The sequence below is a fragment of the Coturnix japonica genome, chromosome 5 (genome assembly GCF_001577835.2).
Source record: "Coturnix japonica isolate 7356 chromosome 5, Coturnix japonica 2.1, whole genome shotgun sequence".
Taxonomy (NCBI): domain Eukaryota; kingdom Metazoa; phylum Chordata; class Aves; order Galliformes; family Phasianidae; genus Coturnix; species Coturnix japonica.
This window is the reverse complement of record NC_029520.1, coordinates 3,648,878-3,671,099: the sequence shown is the minus strand read 5'-3', so window position 1 is coordinate 3,671,099 and position 22,222 is coordinate 3,648,878. Positions and strand designations below refer to the sequence as shown.

Here is a 22,222-nt window from a genome sequence, read left to right as displayed (position 1 = left end):
CGAATTGAGAGTTAAGGAATAATTTCAGGCAAAAAAAAACTGTCAAACCGTTCACTTCTTGCAGTTACTTGAAAGGCTCTGGCATCACTAAAATGGAAACTGCCATGTAGGGGGTACGGAAATTCAGCACTCACCAGATTTTAACAAATAACACCGTGCCATCTGCAGAACAGAAAGAGGGAAAATTCTCTCATGTTGATCATGTTTTTTTGCAGTGACTGCCTAAAATTTTGCTTTCTCTCCTATTTAGATGTTTTCACAAAGTATGATCTGTAAGTGATATCTCACCCCATGTCTGAATGTGCAGCATCTCCGCTCAGTGCATTTGTTGTTGGAAAGGAACCTTCCTTCATCATGTCTTGTGAATACTATAACATTAAGGGACTATGATATAACAATTTATTATAGCATAGCAAAATAGTATAATAGATACTGTAATAATTGTTGGAGTTGGTTTATTATGGGGAAGTGGCTAAAGCATTTAAAACTAGCAGTAACTGAGTTCTGGTGTCATGGACAGGTAATTTGTCCAGAAATGAAGAAACAACTCAAGTAATAAAACAGCAATAGTGAGAATTTTTTGGGTGGGATAACACAGAAGTCAACCCTGAGACCTTCCTACTCTGGCTTATGTTTGGTTGTTTTGAAAGGGAAAGGGCACTCAAGATAAGAATGAAAATCAGTAAGAGAAAGGGGGCTCGGAGGGGGTGGTTGTGCTGTGCCAGGTATGGTCTGGTATGAACCCCTGGATCTGCAGGGGTTCAGTTTGCCAGGTATGGTCAGATGGTTTATGCAAAGTCACAGTAGCTGACAATGCATCCAGTGTATTCTAATGCAGCATGTGGCCTCTGGTTTAGTTTTTTCTTCTCTGTTGTGTATTTAATTATGTTTTGTTTTCTTGTTTTCTTTCTATTTTGTGGGTTTTATTTCTTTTTGTGTGTGCAATTCGTCACTGTTGTATTTTAATGTTTACTGTATCATCCAGGTAAAATGGGATATTAAGAACAAAGTAAATATGTTTGTTACTCAGTACAGCTCTTTGCCAAGGGAAAAGGATCCGAGATGTTTTAATTCACAGCTTGGTTCAAACACATGCATCTCATTTTTTAATATCTCCAAGTATGAGCAGCACTTTCATATTTACCTATTTATGTTCATATCTTCACTGAATCTATTGGCAACATTCTAAATTAGTTTACGCATAGATACAGTAAGCTTACCAGTGAAGGCATGTTCATAAGCAAAGTGTGCAGCAATAATCAATGCTAGTTTTCATGAATGCTGTACAATCTAATAATTCCTGATGCAGAGCAGAGAGGAGGCACAAATGAATTGAGTTTTGTTACTCAGTGGATGATCAGGGCATGGGGGAAAAAAATGGATTTGGATGTCTCCAGTGGATTTACGAAAGGTCAAAGTAAGGCAGTATCAGATTGGAAAGTTTAATTTATCACTGAGGCTGATAGAGATATATGCTAAGGTTCTTCTCCTTATTCAAAGGGAGGAGCGGTTTTCTGCCAAGTGAAAAGGAAATTGAGGAAATTAAATGTTTCCCTGTGCACGCAAGACTCCAGGTCCCAGCCCATTCAATGATGCCGTGATTAGTTCTCCCATCTTACATGAAGAGAGCATCCTGCCATGTAACTCCAGGTTAAACCCTTGTTCTTTTTGTCCCTCCTCCTGCCCTGTTTCTCCACATGGAGGAATTTAGATGTACAGGGTGAGAGAACAGTTTACTTACTTTCTAGCTGTGCACAGCATAGATAACAATCCCAGCACCTCTTTGGCTTCCTGTGTAAGTGAGGCTACTGCTGATGTTTTTGCCTGCTTAAAATGAAAACATTTTGCATTTCAATAATGGCCAGAGCTCTTTAAAATCTTTGTACATATCTGGTTTAGGATGCTGATTTGCTTAAGGATACAGTACAAACACTTTGTCTTCTTGATAAAAGCTCTTTCTGCACTTTAATTTCACAATCAGTAGTAATAGACTATGGAAACATAAATATACAGCTGTGTTTTTAAGAGGGACATTCCTAAGTACTCCTATGTAGTTTTATTTAATAAAAAAGTGAGCATTTCAAGCATTTTCTTCCAGCATCTCAAGTATTTCCATCCGGTCAAACATGTGGGACTCACTCTGGCATCTCTGGGTGGCCAGGAAAGGGACTGTGTGGCCTAGAATGAACAGTTAGGATAAAGCAGCCACCTAAGTTCTTCCTAGCAGTACGATATTTGCTTTTCCAGTGAACTAGAATATCTTTTTTTCCCCTATTTCTGCTTGCATGTGTATGTTTGTTTTCTAGTAGGGAGACAGTACTGGCTGTCTTCTCATAGTATGCTGGCCATGGAGGAGCCATATGTTCCAGCCGGGCTTCCAGCACACAAAAGAAGCCTCAGGTTCCCCAGGTAGGTCACTGGCAAGCTGCCACAGCCAGCAAGCAGCCCTGGAAATCCAGAGCTGCAGCACAGAGGGTCAGCCTCAGTGGCAAAAAGCCAGAAATACCTACAAGTCGCAGCTTGAGCAAGAAGCTGAGCACCCTTTAGAAATGTATTCAGTGTGCTCCTTGATTGGTGAGGCCTTAAAGTAGCAAGTTATGAGCAAATTGAATGAGGTCCCAGGCTCCTGAGCAGCTTGCTAGATGGGAGATCAAGCATATTTGCAGTGGAAAGCTGCTGGAAATTGAAAGGAATTTGTTAGAATAAATACTATTTTTCTCCAGTCTCTTTCTATCTCAGGAAGTTAGTATTTTCTGACAGTTGTTTCACTGAAAAATTGTCATTCGGTTGTAATGATATCAGTCCTTGATTTATGTGGTGTGTTGGACGCTTCAGAGTAGACTTCCTGTTCTGCAGCAAATGCTGTTTAAGAAGATAAAATAGGTTGCTTGTAACAAAGAGATAACTTATAATATATTGCCTTAGCATTGTGCTTTTATGTATTGCCTTAATCCAAACACCATCTCTTCTTCCCCTCCTCTCTTCTTCTTGTGTTTCTGCCTTTAGATGAGGAGACAAGATACCAAGATCTAGTGTTTGTTGCACAAATGACCCATCCTTTCTGCCAGTCATAGTTCCTGGTATTTAACACCACAAGAGATGCTCTGATAGATTAGACTGAAAGCCCTTCTAACTGGGTATCATGCTGCTGACCAGAAATGGAAGGGGATGAGTGTGGCAGTAGCACAGGTGGAGACGTCGAGGACTCTGAGGGACTAGGATTAGTTTAACAAGATGGAGAGGGACTAAGTCCCCAGCAGTGATGAATTCTTTGAAGTGATCCTTACTAGTGTGTCTGCTCCATAGCTCAGTGGATTTAGTCTTAACACAGAAATAGCCAAACTGGTTCTAAACTGGCCCTGTTATGGCAACAAAATGATCTGCACAGATGTATCCCACAGAGGGAAGCTGTCACATGTGTCTCACTGCAAAATCCTTTTGGGAAATCAAAAAGGATAAGGGATGGGAATTGGGAATGATCTCAGCCACACCTACAGAGCTGTTAATTCCTAAAGGGTTTCACTTAAAACAATCTGCCATACTGAATGTCCTTTATTTTTGGTGGTGAAACAGTGCCTTAAAGATCTGATCCAGTGCCTCTAGGCATAGATGTGTTATAATTTTTAGGCGTGTAAGACAAATTAGTTACATGCATTAGGAAGCTCTCAGGTCAAGACAACGGGATGTTAAAAATATGTAAGGAGAAAAGAGGAGCAGCATGATAGGAAAATCTGCACGTGAACTGAGAAATCATTAGTAGTGAAATGGGAAGATGAAGTTGCATTACTGTTTCTCCACTGTCATTTGTGTGAGAGTTAGTTAATGTTGATTAGTGAGTCATTATAGAATAAAACAGTGGCTTCAGTGCTTTTGGTTTGAATGCATTCATTTAAAATAGTCTCAGTCTTGTAACAGGAATGCAAGAGTTCACTGCAAACCTACCAAATACCATCCTGTTAACAAATCAACACGGGTGTGCTCTCATCGCATTTTGTGTTACTAATGAGCTGAGACAAGGTAGCCAACGTAGCATTTTTGAAGTTATTGAAAGTATCTAAAACAAAAAGCAAGAAGCCACGTTTTATTCTGCATCGCAGCACGCATTCAAAGCTGAAAGGCCTCTGATGCTGCCGCCTGAAATGCAGCTGCACAGATCAAGGCATTGTGATTAAGAAGGGTTAATTTTAGCCAACTGTCAGTTTTGATAACCACTCTCATGGTCTCGTGCTTATATAAACCTCCCTGGTCAAACCTACTTACCCTGGAATTCCATGTTTCTGTTGCCTTTGCAGCAATACAGAGAAATCTGCACCCTGCAAACTTCTGTTCTCACTCTGCCTTTGGGTGCTGGCACACTAGTTTCAGTCTTCATTTATGATGTTATTTCAGGTGGGTCAGTGGCACAGGCCTTCACTGGGAGCGCTAGGAAGGTGCCTGAGCTTGGGCAGCCTGATGGTGCAGCCACAGATAGGGCACAGTGATCAGATGCTCCCCAGTCCCACACTTGCATCTAAGAAAAATGTTATCAGGACTGATAAGATTCTGTTTTCAAGCGCTGATTATCAGCCTTGTGTCTAGTTTGAATATGTCTTCCCACTTCTATTTCACAGACAGATTATCTGTGGATTTTAGGATATGCTAGAAACTAGATTAGACTAGATTGCAGATTTAGAGAGTAAATATACATAAATCTCACCTTTACAGCTTATAGTAGCAAATCACTGAATTAATGCATTCATTGTATTAATATTTTCATTAATTTTCTTTGCAAAGAAACTAAAATCAGCACAGTAGGAATAATATATTATTTTTTAGTTTAATGAAGTATCTTATGTAACTATACTGAAGTACTAGTTTATGTAAGGGGATATTTATGATTATGTTGCAATAAAAAAAGAAATGTTCCTATTCTTGTTTTCTGTTTTCGCAGGGCAAAAGGTATAATCACTTATTAAAGTTTTGGTTTCTAACAGAAACTTACTTGAATGGAGACATATGTTCTACTCTGAAGTGAAATACAGTAGTAAAGAGACTGGTAATTTTCCATTCATTATCGTGTAAAATAGCACCATTTATCTGTAATAAGAAGGCTTTAGGATCCAATTTCGACAAAGAAAATAAGAAATGCAGTGCTACGCACTGTAATTGTTGTGCCTCAGAATTATGTATTTAAAGTCTATCATATTATTGGCTGAATGTATATAAGGAATTGTAGCATTTCAGTTGCAGGTTGAGGTATATCAAAAGGCTCCTTTATACTTTATATAAAAGAACAAAATTATAACAGTAATGCTAACTTGTAAATAACATTAAGAGTGAGCAGTATGTTATTTCAATAAATAGTGATTTGGTGCTTGTAAATTGCATTCTCAAGCCATCGGTCTGATTACTTTCCTTTAAAAGCAATATGTTACAAGTACTGTATTTCACATTAGTCTGCACAAAATTAGCTGTAATTCAAGAATCTTTTCTTCATTCATCAGATAACATGAACTTTATTACAAGATCTTTGCCTATGGATATGTAATGAATAGATGAGTAATACTTAGCAGGTAACGGTACTATATTGCGCTGGGTCCCTCACTTACAAAACAGTAAGGGAATGCAAACATTTTGACATATAAACTCTTACTGAATCTTACTTCCCTCAAATCCTGCATATGTTGATGAGAGTGAGTTCTGTACTGTCATGAGATAAAGTATGGATCACTCATCAGGCAGATCTTAAGAACTAGGGGAATAAGAAGATAAAACTGGAAAACGTGTCATCCAGTTTCATGCTAATTGATCAGTTGAGAGCATTGAGAAAAGATTGTTCTGCAGACATCAGCTGCCTGCTGCTGTAGATGGAAATCAGTATAATGAACTGGTGGGGGATTTTTGTTTAACGATAAGTCCTTAAGTTGTAATGTATTCCAGAAGTAATTATGCTTCAAAGATGAATAAGAATTGGATTGTTTTTGTGGAAGTTATTTTAAGAAAAGCAAGCTCCCACTCCTAAATTGGATAATCCCATCTTCCAGTGGCGCAAGCTTACAATTCTCTTGGAGTTTCTTCAGTCACACCTTAATAATAATAGCCTCTGGTAATTTAAGGCCTAGATTTTTCAAGGCCAATTTCCTTGTAAAGCATTTCATTTTCACAGCCAAAAGCAAAAGCCCAAGCTTTTGGAAAAATACCCAAATAGCTGGGGTTCTATAAGCAAGATAGGCTTCTCAAGAGAGTCCTTTTCATCCAAGGGGCTTTATGTTAAAGCAGAACCAAGCATGCATTTAGGAATGGATATAACAGCCCATTCCAAGTAACTCCTATCAGATGTCTCTTGTGGGGATTTCAGTGTCTTCTGCAAGATCTGGAAGTTACAGATAAAGCAACAGACTTCTTCATCTTTGGTTGAAAGTGCCAGCAGCTCCCGCTCCAGCTGGTTCTCCAGTTGTGAGATAGAAGATGGTTTTATGTCTTTTTCCAAGTCTCTCTCCAGCTCAGTCCTTTTACACTCAGAGACACCTTTAGGAATATGTTTCTCCCTTGTATAAGTAGCTCCACAGTTTGGCTCCCCTATAAAAATGTCTGAGAGGGGTGTTAGCAGTAACCTTAATATTTCTCTTTGTTTTGATTTTTCTTCTTTCTCCAAATTAATCAAGTTTACATTGTTTTAGAAGCCGCTTGAATATCCAGAAAACCTGTCACATGCTAAAGTGGAGAGGGGGGGTTGAAGCTTCATGAATCTATATCTATTCTTCTAACAGTTATGACTGAAACTAAATCAGAATGCATCTGTCTGGGTGGTTATTTGTGCTGGGAATACGTGTGTGACCATCAAGTGGTATCTGCAAATTATGGCTATCTAAAAACTTGGGAGTTGCAAACAGCTTGAATTGCTGAACACATCCATTTTTATTTAGCAGGCCTAGAGACAAAAATACCCCAGGTACTTTCCAGGCATAGAGACAGATCTTGACTTTGATTTTGTGTCATTGCTAACAAAAAATCCATGGCATTTTCTTGGTGAGTTCGTCTCACTTAATAGATCCTGGTATAATGGTGTTCACTATAAATGCATGTGTCTGGAATTCTGCGTTCACTGAAATCCCCATGAGGCTCTTTTTCCAACTTCAATGTGTTGTTATGGTGTAAAGATTTTTGCCTGTGGACATGAAAACTTGTTGAAATTTCCTTTTTTTTTTTTTTTTTCTTCCCCTAATATTAATGAAACAGAATGTTTCTATACCCTAAAGCAGCTGTGTCCAACTTGTGGTCCATGGGCCACACACTGCAATGTGAACTCCATCTGGGCTAGAAGTATGGCACAAAGCACAGTGCCGTGCCAACTCAATTGATGGCAAATAAGTGGATGGGTTTTGCTACAGTATCTAAACACAGCTCTAGGAATGGCAAAAAATATGCTTTTTGTCTTGATAAAGGAATTTGAGAATAGGCTTCAATAGTGCCAAACAAGTCATCTTTGTTGTTGTTTGCCACTCCATTTTCAGCCTACAAAAATGCATTTCTCGTGAATTTTCAAATGGAATGTATAGAGTTGCAATCCAAACTTGGTCCAGGTCTTTTCACCATAAATCCTCTTTTACCAGAAAGAAATACCCTTCAGCTCACAGTCACATCTTACTCATGTCATTGCTTTGGGGCTTTATGTGCATTTGTGAACAGCAGTGTTCAAGGATGCAATGCAGGAAGAGTAACATTTCATTAAAGAGCCTTTACTGATGAACGCCTTGAGAACTCACTAAGAATGGCAGCCAGACTGTCTCAAACCAGTATGTTGTTTTAGTTTCACAAACACGGGGTCATACATTCCACTAGTTTTGCATTTTTGTTCTCTTTTTTGTACGTTTTACTGAAAAAATATGAAAGTTTTTTTTTTTGTTTTGTTTTTTTGTTTTTTTTTATTTTAATACGTTAAAAATATATTTATGGGAGCTGCTCTGAACGTGATGCCTCCTCCTTTACAGTGATGTCTCACAATGTCAGTGATAGATGTTGGTGGGATGGCAGTAGGGGCTGAACCTTCCCCTCAGTGTATTGTTCCATTTTGCTGCTGTGTGACAAGGTGGCAGCAGAGGGGCAGTCTGACAGAATGGAGCCAGACATGGGAGTGTGGATAAAGCAGAAGGGGGGTACTGAATTTCTGCATGTGTAAAAAAGTTGCATTCATTGGCACTTGCTGAATGTTTGTGGTGACCAACCAGTGGATGTGAGCACTATGAGGTGGTGGGTGGTGCATTTCAGCAGTGGTTACAATGGCAGCAGGTCACCTGCCCAGATTCAGATGTTACAAATGCAGCATGCAGGCTTTTTTTCATTGCTGGTGAAAATGCATAGCTAGCGGTGGTGACTGTGTTGAAAAAGAGTGTTTTGTAACTGAGAGCTTGTTCCATTAAATAGTGTTATTATACTCTGTGTATCCTTAGTAGTTTCTGTGTAAATAAATAGGAGGGATTACTTTTGGAGCAACCTTCATGTGTGTGGCCCTAGACAGTTCCTCTTCCCTCAGTGCAGCCCAGGCAAGCCCAAAGGATAGATGCATATGCTCTCTAATGTGACACATTAGAGTTGATGTTATGGTAAAGATAATGGAACGAAGTTTTATGTAGAGGTTATAGTTTGAGAAGTGCTGGTAAAGTGCATTCACAAAGCATGCTGTGGGCTGCAGAATGATGGAGCTTCCAAAGATGTATATCTTGTCTTCTTTGCCTAGGTAAGCAAAGAGATGAAAAAATGAAGCATGCAGAGCTAATGAATAGTGTAAGAGATCCTTGCTCTAATGCTAGCAAGAGATCACAGTAGGAGCAAATGCTGAATATCCTGCTTTTAATAACAAAAAGTTATATTCTATCCTCAGAAATGCTTATAAAGATTTCAGTTTCAGTAGATAAATATTTATATCTAAAGGGAAGTGTTTATTCCCAAAATTGCACTGATAACACATTCAGCATAGAACTGATTACATGATACTTTTTTCAGCTCTCTCGCAATAGTTGAAGAGTGCAAATGTGTCCTCTGAAAGTGTTCAGAAGCCTTTAAAACCAGATCACTGCTGCTCATAACATGTCTACAGGGAGAATAGGAAGGCACCTGCAGTTAGAGCATCTTTGGAAGAGGAAGGAGATGCTTGTCACTGCTTATTTCCAAGCAGAGCTGTGTCTATTAGTGGCTGAGGAGAGGAGCTGCTTGTTAATGCTTCTCTGGGGGCAGTTTTGCAGGGTTTGGCACAATTCTACCACTAGATAAAAAAGGCCCAGACTCAAAGAAGCGTTCAGTGCAAGAGTGTCCTGTACAAGGAATAATGCTAAAATGATTCACTTCACAGAGCCAGACTGATACTGGCTAGAAGTGGAGAGAAATTAGTTGATCTGAAACCAGAGGAAATGTTTGTCATTTGCAGTTATAATGTTATAAGGTCTGTGTGATGACAGCGTTTCAAATACTTGATAAGGTTACGTAGGTATTTTTATTATCTGATGCTTCACGCACGTGTCAGAGAAACTACACATGCTGCATTCCCCTGACATTTTATTAGGAAGTATTGGCTAAAATCAGCTTAGCACAACAGCAGTAATCTTGTTGTTCCTTCCAGATTCATGTTGTTTTCTTGCTTCACCTTTCCATTCCTGAGAGTACATTTCTGCAATAGACTGTGATGTTTTTGTTTTGATCAATTATAATTTCTCCCAGGAGAAATACTAACCAGCTTACCTATACGTTGTGTATGGCCCAGATACAGTATAAATACGCTACTGCTGACAAGAGAAATTACAAACATATATCAGAAGACAGAAATGGACCTTCAACTAAGAGCAGGCTTGCCTTTAATTTTGATGAGCACTGGATGTAGAACTTGTCTCTGTAGCTGAATAGAAAACCTGTAGAACAGTCTCTCGGGCTTATGGAAGAGAGACAGAAATAACCTTATCTGTGCACTGTCCCTGCTGGTCTTTTTAGCAGGAATCTCACAGGAATTCTCAGCTAAAACATACTTCAAGTAAATGAAACCCTTAATCATCATGCTAAAATGAGAAAGGTTTGGAAAGCATGGTGATATTTTCGTCAGGAATGTTATTGTAGGAGATTCTTCTGTTAAGGAATTGTGAATTAACTTGTTTTCCTTGCTCAGATGCTGAGGTTTCATTTATTTGAGTACTGCCTTTAAAGGAGCCATTACAAAAACAATAGGACCACTCATCTAAAACAGACTAATATAATTAAAAAGTAAATCACTGCTGACACCAAAGTGTATTTAAAAGCAGCTGCAGTGAATAAGATGATTGGATTTCATTGCACAGAAATGAAAGGCATTCAGTCACGTGGGACCAATAGTGCTGGGTAATTTATTGTAGACGAAAAGTGCAGAATAAATCAGTAGAAATGTGGACCTGAAAGAAAAAAAAAAAAAAGAAGAAAAAAAGGGGGGGAAAAAGTGTATGTTTAAGACTTTTGTAACTTCCTGCAGAGCTGTAGAAAGTAGTGATTTAGGTCCAGGGAGCAAGAAACACTGATACAGTCAGGACTGTAGTCCTGATCAGGAACAGAGAGGGACTCACTATGGTTCAGACATGCCTGTGTTTGGGAAGGATAGAAAGAAATGGAAACCAAGTGCAAAGAGAAAACTCCTGATTTAATTGTGTCAGTAGTCTGGTCACATAAAGTGTTTAATTCTGATTCACCCTTCCATGCTTACATTAAGCAGTGTCTTCCTTGCTAAACAGTAATAATAATTTCACTTTGTCTTGACTGTGTCATTTCCTTCTGATGCACATATTTATACTTACATTTCATTTCACCTACGTAGTTCCTATAAACTGTTAGGTGTTGTGTTTGGGTTTTGGCACAACAGGTAGCTCTGCATGAAACCTGCTGGTACACAGAATGCGTGGGATTGTCAACTGTAAGGATTGGATAGAGTGGCAAAAAATGCATTTGCTCTTCCAGGCCATGCAAACACCAGCTGAGGGCCTGGCTGTTAGCATGCCTCTTAGGTATTCTGCATGGGGTTTAGCTTTGTGAAAGATGGTTTTTCAGTTCGAGATTGTCCTTATCAGATAGTTACTTGGTTAATGCCAAATTAATATAATAAATGAGTTCCACAGACAGCTGGTTGCTGGATTAAATAACGTTAGATAACCACAATTTTAAATTTGCAGTTCAATATGTAGGTGGAATGTATGTATGTAATTAATTGGGATTTCTCAAAAGATCTATTGTGAAGTATATCAATTCAGGAGAGAAAGCTCGATGTCCCTGCCTGTACCTGTGGATCAGCAGCTGTCACTTCTTGAGACTTAGAGATGGTGAGATGGGTGGTGTTCTTGCAAAGCATGCTGTCGCATCACCATAGTGATGGAAGTTGGTGAATGTACTTAGGAAGAAACCTTCTGATTTACGGGAGGTTTGTTTGGTTTGCTGGCATTTCCTTAGTTTCTGTGTCTGTACATTGGTGCAAATGATTTACAGCAGAGCTCTCTAATTGAACTTCGTGATTGGTCTGAAGCATTTTCATTTTCTTTGAGGCAAGATGCCATGAACATACAAAGTACTTTGCATATAACTTGCTCATCAGATGTTAGAAGAATGCTGCAGTAATCACATATTCAATAGACTTCCAATAGGTCTTCCCTTGAGCAAGAACTGAACATGTCCATCAGTTTGTTCCAGTGTATAACTGCAGCACCAGGAGGGGAGAGGATGGAACCACGCTGTGTTTTTCTGTGCTTTTGCACTGGGAATCATCTCTGTCTGGGCAAAGGACATCGTATCTTTGAAGTTACTCCAGTGTGCAGAGTCCAAGCACTGGCTTCATAATGAGATGTGGCGTTAAGCACGCCTTGCTGCTCTGATTCTTAAATAGTTTAGATGCTTGCCCTGCAATAATGGTGCATTACGAATTTTTTTAGAGATTAGTAAAAAGAAAAATACCTGATTTTATTTTAAACATTGGGAGATGGTTTTAATAATGTAACTTCTGTAGCAATGAAAGAGAATAATGCTTCTGTTAGTGCTGGTGTAAGTCCTTCAGTATATGTCTGTGAGGAGAAGGGACTTGAGGGAGAAAAAAGTAAAAGGAGGAAGAAAAAGAAACAGATCTGTGTCCAATATCCGTGACTTAAAGAAACTGGGCACAATTAAAACACTGTAAAATTCTGTTTGCAGAGGTGCTAGAAAAGAGTTTATTGGGTTTTTAAAGAAATCTGAGTGAAATGGTGCTAACAATGAAACGTTCTATTACTGGAATGAGAAGTATGCTTTTTTGGGCTCTGAATATCTTATGAAATATTCAAAACACCTGTTTCGTGGCATAATAATGCATTGTGTCACTTCACGAAAACATGACTAACAGCTTAACTCTAAAATTTAAACCCAACTTCAACACATAAGCCACAGAGATGAGCACATCGATAGGTCAGTGTATGTAACATTTCAAAACAAGGGAACAGCACAGGATGGGCATCACTGTAAGTTTTTTTAGCAGCATCATTAGGTATACAGTCTAGGTGTGTCCTTGCCAGCTAGTGATATTTTACAGACAGAAAAACACTTTCGTCTACACCTCATTGCAGTGACAATCTCTTTCCTTCTATTTAGAATGCACAGTGTGGCAAGTGTGTGCGGTGCAATATGGTGAATGCCTTCCTTTAGAGTGTAAACCTCTGTTTGTCTCCTTTAATTTTGCATTATTCTGATCATAAAACAACTGTATGAACTCTGCATTCAGCAGTTTGATCTCCTAGGGATATTTCTGAGTACTTAAAGAGATGTTTCTGAAGACAGATGCATTTCTTTGTGTCAGGCTGACAATGCAGACAATGCCAGCCAGTTATCTCCGATTGATTACTATAGGATGACATGCAGAATTGTGGCCACGGGGTTTCATTTTTGCCTCTCTGTTCCATGTAAGCAACTGGAAACCGAAACAGTGCTTTCTAAATTGGGATGAAAAACTCTTCCCGGGCCTGTTAATTACATCAATTGCAGTTGTCATTCTAATAGCAACTCCTACTGTTTTTAAATCTCTGTGTCTTTGAATGTTCTGTTCAATGGCACGTGTAAACTAAAGCCATGCTAACTGATCCAAAGCTTCCTGAAAGGCAACAAACAGTGTATCTGGCAGGGAGGAACCTTCATCTGACTTCCCTCACTGTTCTAGGGTAGGACTAAAGAATGTACTGAAAAACCCTACAGCAACTGTAACAGCATTTTGCAGCTGTGTAAGTGATGGAGAGGCAGACTTATCATTGGAGCAGGGAGCCAATGTTACTTTGGCAGACCGAGCTCCATCATGAGGGAAGAGGGGTGCATGGAAATAGGCTGCAAAAGGCAGCCCCTGACTGGACAAATGGCAGCATCTCTGCTCCCTTGCCTTGGGAAATACTGCACCTGTCAGTCTGGTCAGATGACTTTATCCAAAACGTTAAGAGCAGCGTGTTTTGATTGATAAATTCTCAGGCAGGTTAATATGAAAGCATAAGGCAAGAGACTACGCTATGCTGGAAAGATGGTCTGTGGGGCAGCAACCCATTTGTCCCTGCAGGGGCTGAGATAGGGATGTGAAACTGCTTTCTCTTAAGAATTCTTTTTTTCCAGGTTACAGAAAATATAACTGATGATGGGATCTTTAAATCTTTAATATGCTTAAAAGCTGGCTTTTAGAGGGAGTGAACAGTAAAGAGTGGCTTACATGTGACAGCTTTAAACAAGGGAAACAAAGGTGCCATGATTGCCTCTGGACAGCAGTAAGAGCACATTTGGAGTACTTGTATTGCATGTTCTGAATGAAAATGAAGACATTGATTTGTGCAACATGTCTTCAAGGATCAGGACAGCTCACCTCCTGGGCTAACTTGCTGGTCTTACTGAAAATCATTTGCTCTTATCAGAATAATTATTTTTCTTACATTTGAGTAAGGACAACCCTCTTGCATCTGAGAGACACGGCAGGATGATGGGCAGTGGTACCCAGAGTCTTGCTCAGCATCATTCTGAGTCCCTGCTCTATGCTGTGTCTCAGAGCACAGCCAGCCTTCTCCTGAGGTTCCCTGCTGATATCTAGCACATGATTTGTTCATTGTGTGTCCAGGAGCCTGTCTCTGTACTATCAGCCATGCCTGTTTTGAAACTATGTGAAGGAATCTGAGCAAAAAAAAAAAATAAAAATGCTGTAGTTACCCAAGTGTGAATTTGATGAGTGAACACAGTGCTTTAAAACACTTTTATCTTCATCTCCTGTGATTGCAGGCTTAGTCCTGCTGGTTGGCAGGCTGCCGCTTGGTTGCATGCATCTGCTTTTTTTGTATGTAGAACGCCTTGGTGTTCTGCAATGCTTTTGTGGGTATGGATTTGTTTGGGTTTTTTACTCATTTTTTTCTGATGTGCTCACCATTTTCAGATAATTTGTGATTTGAAGGTGACAGTAGCCTTATAGCACATATATATCGTCTTAAAGGATGGTTTAGTCTAAAGGACTGATGAAAGTGGGGAAGTTAAGTCAGAAGCAGAAAAAATGAATATTTTTCAGATCAACCTTTTAAGCGGAGGATGAGAATTATGCTGCTTATGGTCAGCTTCAAAACCTAGTTTAATCCCCTTCTTTCAAAAGCTGCTATTTCTAAGTGCAGTAAAAAGTTGTTCCCTTGCTTTTTTGGCAGAGATAATTGAGGATCACAAACCATTTCAGTAGTCCTAAAGACAGCAGTGTTGTATGTAGAATGAAGAAAAATGTACAGCAGAAAATCAACTCTCTCAGAAGTGGATGCACCGGGGAGACGCTTTCCCTACAAAATCTGCTCAGCCACAGCAAATGAGGGCTCCAGTTTTCAGAACGCACCCAGGGCTCATTAGTACACACTACTAAGCTTTATACTGAGTGAAAAAAAAATGAATTATTGCTTTATTAGGACACTCTAGATTATGTAAGTGCACCTTAATGGAAATAAAACAGAGTGTATGATTTTCACTGTTACCATTAGCAACAGTTCTGTAATTAATTTCAGCCTACCTTCCCTTCCTGAAACAACCACTTCATTGAAAGAAAACCCTGTGGGACAGGTAATGCAGTAGGTTGTTAGTGCAAAGTGAGTCAGTGCTACTGGGGTATAGACTAAGAGTAACAATGAGCATGCTTCTTTTTGCATCCCGTCTAGGTAATTTTTAACTAAATCATTTAATCTCTTTAATTTCCCATTAAAAGCTTTTTTCTTTTTCTTTTGAAGTGCATTGTCAGCTAACATCCATGTAGTCACTGTACTGAAATTATAGCTCTGACATATTACCATATCATCTGAAAAACATGGACAATATCCATGTTTGGGGGGAAACGTCAGCCTGATTATCTAATAGGCAGTTTTTTCCTATAGAAGCAGAAATGTGATCACTAAGTAGCCAGTTCAGGAAAGCTTTTTTTTGCACAGCAGAGCAGCCGAGCAGGGGCAAGTTAAGCGCTGACTTACTTGCATTCCTGAAACTGGATTTTTGTGGGCAGAAATGGATGAATGGGTATTTGTAGAGGGAAAATTTGATTTTGTAGGTATTATGATCGAATACGAAATTCATTTTGGTTATATTTGTTATATATCTGACATTATGTGAGGTTTTCTCAGCTGCCACTGGCAGATGGAGGATACACAAAAAAGCACTGTAATTTAAACATAGGGAATTGAGGGGAAAAAAAAATGGGCATACAATTGTTGTGTAATTTCACTGCCTGAAATTGATTCTTGCTGTTGTTTGAAGTAACCCAACGTAAGTGCCAGTGGGTTTATGCATAATCTCCCTGAATCTATGTATATCAGAATTACACAAAATTTGATTGTCATCAAATGATAGTATGAAGTCTTCTTAAAATATCATGTTTGGGGTTTTTTTTTCTTCTTTCTGATGAAGTAACGTGCGACTGCAATCACAGAAGGTTTTGGGTTGGAAGGAACTTTAAAGACCATGCAGTTCCAACCGCTGTGTTGTGAGCAAGGACACCTTCCAGTAGGCCAGATTGCCCAAAAGCCCCATCCAACTTGAGATTTGCAGCAAGTTCTTTTCTGAAGTGGAAAAAAACCCAGCTTCTGCAGGTTAGAAAGAATGGCTTAGGGCAATGTCAGCAGCCTCTTAGTTTGCAGCCCCAGGAAGTCAGACATGTTGCACAATGCAGTGGCAGCTCACCGTAGAAACTTTGCAGGTGCAGTGATGTAGTGACCATGCTGTTGGCCACAGGAAGCTCCTGACACGCTCAACATAAACAAGAAGTTCTCTGAAACCTGGGCAGACTCAACAGGTGATCTGTGGTTAATAAAACATGTCTATTTAGAGTGCATTACAGGAGATTACATTCACAGTTACTACAAAGCAAATATGCCTGTTAAGTACATTTACATGCTAATAAACTCCATCTCAAATATATCAGTATGTTGCTGGTTTCATCTCAGGAATTTTTTATTATCACAAAGCAGACAAATACTTCCTTTTCTTAAAAATACATTTTTACAAGTTTTAATGATGTGCCTGCACTGAAGTTCCTTTTTTTATTCAAATACAGCTGTAAAACTGAATTAGGACAAGATCTATACAGATCTTATCCATCAGGGAGAAAACGTGCCACATTTCAGTTTTTACCTGTGAAGTCTGTAATCTGTTGGCTATTTCTCATCTTCAGTGCTTCCTTCCAACAGCACTCGCTAGGAAAGCACCTAACCTTACAGTGTATATAGGGATAAGGCAACAACATTTGAGCTTTTGAGGATTTCTGTTAGCTAGAAGCTATTTTTATGAGCTAAAGAGAAGTCTTAGGGCTGCTGACCTCAGGCTTTTCCTTTCCTGAAGTAATACGTGTGTGTCTGAATAGGGCAGATGTGGATAGAATAAGTTCTATTTCATCCTTTTCGTAGAAGATCTGACCTGCTTTCAGGAGTTACCCAACTGTACCTCCAAAGTGCTACATCATTCTTGTTTTCATAACGTTTGATTCCCTAGTTCCCCCAGAAAATGTGCTGTGCATTCTGCTTTTTCCTTTTTCCTTTATCTCTTTCTTTTTCAAAAACAAATTATTTCTGGAGGTAAAGGATGATCCTGCAATTGAGATGCTATCTTGAAATTCAAAGACACTGGTTTATTTCTAGATGACATTCTATTCATCATCTGTGAACTGAGGATAATGTTACTTTTTCTACTTTTTTGCTGTGAAAATAAATCCACTGTAGGTAGAAAGGCATTGAGATATTATGAGGATGGGAATTAAATATTCTCAGTTCTAGAACAATCAAATGAGTGCCAAGCAGTGACGGTGTGAAGTGAGTGAAATTAAGCTCAGGCTCAAAGCAGGTGGTTTTCATTCTCATAGTTCATTGAATCTGACTCTGATTTTGATGTCAGATAATACACTATCATTTGTGTTGCTGAACTGAATCAAATCATTATTACAATGTGCTAAGTGGTCCGCACAGTAACATTTTATAATGTTATTCAGCATGCGTAAAATAAAACTAGTCATTAAAATTAGTCATTAAAAATAACTTGCAGTACAAAAAAAAATAAGACACTGATTGCATCAATTACCAAAAAGCAGCAGGAGCACATGAATTAGTCTGTGTAGCTTTCCAGATCATCCTAATCTCTCCTTTATTCCAAAGCTGTTCAGACGATGCTTAAAAATTTTCCTGAAAGCTTTCATTATTTTTTTAATGGATGATATCCTTTCAACCAGGTGTCTGAATTACTTTGGTTCACCAAGACTTCAAAATCAAGCTCTGTCTTCAATGCTGCTTTTTTGAGCAATGTCCCACTTTCTGTTGTTGCAGATTAAATCTTTTTAATCTTTTGTAAAACACACTGCTTAGCAGTGGTTTCATGCCATGGGATTCTTTTTGGCACCATGTAATGACTTTATTCTGCATGCAGCTTCTATTGGGCATTGCAGGAACAAGTGGATATGAAGTAACTCATTAATTTTTACCACCTTCAGATAGTCAGTAAGGTGCCAGTGACGTTATCAACTCTTGAAAATCATGGTGAACTTTTTGGACAACAATACTTTCATAGAGAACAGGTGTTGAGTCAACCACCCACTCCCACATGTTTTGCGTGTTTTAGCTTAGGTCATAATTTGAATTCTGTTGAAGTCAGTCTAGAGTCAAAGTAGACTCTACTGTTCGTATGAGCAAGCACCAAGCATATAGGAAAGGGGTTGTTCTGATACAACTGGAAAATAAAATTACATCATTGAAATAATGACTGAAATTTGACAAAGAGTTTCCAGTAGAGTCTACAATGAATTTACAGAATGTTTTGTAAGTGATTATGTCTAACTACACTTCTCAAAGGGATTTATCATGAAGGTTCCTGAGGGACAACTAATTTAATTACTGCATCATGACTTTCTGCATAGAGGAGTGGCAGAGGTGCTGCACAGACAGCAGCAGCTCTCATGGCTTGCAGAGGACACCATGCAAGCTGTCATAGGGCTACAACTGATGGTGGGTGATGAAGCTACCTGGCAGAGCAGTGCAGTCTACATGCCCTCACTGCCATGTAGGGAGAGCTCCCATATAGTGTCGTATCAACAGGCTCAAAGCACACTAGGCAGAAGTGCAGTGGCAGATTCTTGGCTGTATGTGCTGTGATTTGTAGTCTGGGAGGAAAGCTTTCTAAATGGGAAAGAGGCTAGCAGTATTTCTCTCGGATATATCTAACAACTGACAATTAGTTCCAGATTGATTCCTTGTCAGCTTCCACATGCACAGAGGCATAACGTGTGCTTGACAGCTTTCCTCTCACTTTTTGTTCTTGTTGGAAGAGATGTGTATCAGGCTTTACCGTACTGATCTTGAGATCTACATGAGTGCTGGTCTTCTTTCCTCTGGCATCTGACATTGTTTCATTTTGACACTCCATCGTTGTGCAAATGATGTGGTTTTCTGTTCCAAAATCTAACGGTTTCATTACTCGGAAGTCACAGCTTCCCAGCCAAGTACATAAATGATGACAAGGCAATTTGGAACATTAAATGTGGATCCTGTTTCTTACACCATGTTTTGAAATGAGTTTGAGTGTTTGTTTACTTCAATATTTTCAAACAGGAGGGATTTGGATGTCTTCTCATATATTTGCAGTATTTTATTTTAATAAGCATAACCATTACTACTTGTAACAGTCTCTCTTTGGACAGTGTAATGTACAGTATTTTCAATTTAAATGGCTAATGATTAAAGATATGCCTGGCTGAAAAGTCTTTAGGTGTTGAAACAGGAAAAATCAGAAGTATTTATAAGAAAGATTTTCACAAGATGGCTTATCTGCTCAGTGGAACGAGTAAGAGATCATGTGTAATCCTGAGAGTGGAAACCCTATGTGTTACAGAGAGGGCCAATCAGTTCTGCAGTAACCTTGCCTGGTAGAAAGGGAAAGTCAAGAAATACAGAGTGAAGTGGAAACAACCGATGGAAACTGTTTTTATTTTAAACAGAGGAGTACATGGATTAGAGCTAGCATGGGCGATCAGAACTATTGCTGTCAAGCAGGAAACGGCACGATTATCACTAAACTGAAAGGCCAGCTCTGCTGGAAATGCCAATTACTTGTAATGTATGTGTTGGATTTCTTTGTGTAATTGGGAAATATTTTTTTAGAAGACAGTGGAAATCGTCTGAGTGAGTTGTGAACTTGGTGTTCCTCTAGGCGAATTACAGGGATGAATTCCTAGGGGAGATGGGGAAAATGCTTCTAAAAATGTGTGATAGATGTCTTCTGGGCATCAGAGCCTTGTTAATAGTTTCCTGCCTTTGTCCTGTGTTTATTATATCAGTATAAAGTTTAAAACTGCTGATGCAGAAACTGCTGCAGGCTTAAAGAAATGATGTTTGTACAATGCTTTGCCACACTATTGCAAATTGGTGGGTGCTGTATTTCACCCTGTAATTTTACACGAGTAAATGGAGAGCAAAGGGAAAGTGTTATCCATGGTTTTACGTGGAGATTGCAGTGCATCCACCACAGACTCTTAGAGCTAGGAGGATATTAAATAGTATATCATACATTCTCACAGGATGCATTAGATTGCTGAGGGCAGTAGCTTCTTGCTGGGGAGACGTGCACAAATAACATGTCTGTGAACTGTTGCTTTAGGCTGACTTCTGCTCCTGTAGAAGGGAGGAGGTTCTGCCCAAGGTCTGCTTGAATTTGCATGCCACTCTCGTGACTTGTGTTCATAGGGGCTTCTCAGTGAGCCCCAGAAGCTGAGGGCATGCAGTGCCCAGATAGTGAAAAGGACAAAGTGTATTTCTCATAGTCAGAGTTTGAAGGCACAGTGTGATTTAACGTCTCTGACTTTATGCCGTAAGTCACTGCAGAATTGTCCTAATGGCTTCATTCTTCTGTCTCTCTTCACAGAGTGATGAGGTTTTAACAGTCATCAAGGCAAAAGCACAGTGGCCTGCCTGGCAGCCTCTGAATGTGTAAGTAAGTGGGGAATGCTATGACTCAATAGCTGAATGCTCAGTGTTGGCTAACAGAATGCTCAGACTGTCCTGTCTAATTGTTCACTTCTTTAAAATATATGTGTGTATATATATTTTATATATAATATATGTATACATATATATATATTATATATAAATATCTTAAATACATTCAAAGGTGAAATTTTGATCTTTTCTTGGTTTTGCAAACAAGGCTTCAATGCTTTTCTCTCTTCCGCATCTCTTCATGTTTTCTGTGCTTTGGTTTGCTAACTGCTACAGCAGAATAATTGTCCCATGGAACTTGTGCCTTCATTAAGCAAGCATGTTTGTCCAATGCTTGATCAAATACATGTTTTAATGTCCTGTTGATGCACTGTTTCAGTAAGAGTAAATAACACTTTAATGTAAGGGGGAATCTGTCTGAGGAATTCCCTAATCCTGCAACAGAAGCCTCTTAAAGGAATAGTTCTTTAAAATACTTAACTGAAACACTCTGTGATGATCTCTGTTGTGATCCTGAGGGTAGTACAACCATAGTTATTGTATCTAGTGAAACAACTAAGTAGCTTCCCAGGATCCTAACTTTGGGTTCTATGGAACTCATCAGAAAAGGAGATAAAGCTCTTCTGGGTGATAAAGCTCTCTGACACCCTGGAGTTTACTGGTGGTCTATGAGGGGAGCAGAGCTTGGGTTGGTTCCTGCATACCTTATCTGCGCTTGGCCCTGTGCTTGTAGTAATCATCCAGGCCCAAATGAGTGACTGTTACAAGAAGTGACTAAAGAGGAGAACCCTGTAGAAGGGGTCCCCTCATTAGCTGAGTCTAATTGTGTCCATGGAGAAGCAGAGTAGACTGCAAGACTGTAAGGTCGAAGTAGTCCTGTTGACTCTACAAAATATGTGAGGGAAGCAGCTAGGGAAATGCTGTGCCTGGTTTTGTTATCTGTGCTTATGAAAGTATGTGAAAATTTGGAGGTTAGTTAAAAAAAACAACTGCCAGAAGAGTTCAGTTTTTAGAAAACATTCTTTATCATAAGAGGCTTAGAAACTCTTAAGCAGCTTAAGATTTAAGCTTCCCAGTTTGTTTAAAGAAAGAAAAGAAAAAAAGAAAAAGGCACCAAAAACTAGGAGGTGATCACAGTGAAAAGATTTCTGAAAGCTGATGGTTCTCTAATCTATCAAAACCTGTGAAACCCCTCATGGCATAGAAGCAATGGAAATTTGTGACAAGGAAAATCTCGCTAAATGTCTGGGAAAGGCTCTGACAGTGTGGCAAACCTTCCGAGGAAATTAGCTGGGTGTGAGCTGGATTTTTCCATTGCTTGAATGGAGTTTAACTGTGAGACGGTGTCATTGGCTGTGCGCAGGAGTTGTGTGACTTTATTTGACTGGTGTTATGCAAGTGGTCAATCGAGATGACGGTAATTGCATTCTTTATGGTGTTATTCTCAAGTTATTATTTTCAAGTATTTTGTTTTTAAAGGATGTTTAAATGACGAACCTAAAGGAATGTGGTACCACTAGTTGCCGTGTTTCTAGACAGGCTCTTTCAGAAACATGCACGCAAACAGTTCTGCAACATCCTCCAGATGTTCTTCCAGTCCCTTCTTATCTTTTCTATTTGCTAGTTCTCACCATTTAGCAATGTCAAGAGGAATAAATACTGGTATTCAGGCTTTCCAGTATTGTGCAGGTGTTCCCTTAAATAGCACTTCCTTCACTTTATACTGTTGGATTCTTGGCTTTTTAGATATTTTTTATCATATTTTG

General features: G+C 39.2%; 1 protein-coding gene across 1 annotated transcript in view; it reads left to right on the top strand.

The window, feature by feature from the left end:
• SPON1 (spondin 1) overlaps nt 1-22,222 on the top strand; it is a 163,565-nt gene that overhangs the window by 114,556 nt on the left and 26,787 nt on the right. Inside the window, 1 exon segment of the mRNA XM_015863517.2 lies at nt 20,383-20,447. Coding sequence (XP_015719003.2) covers nt 20,383-20,447 — 65 coding nt within the window.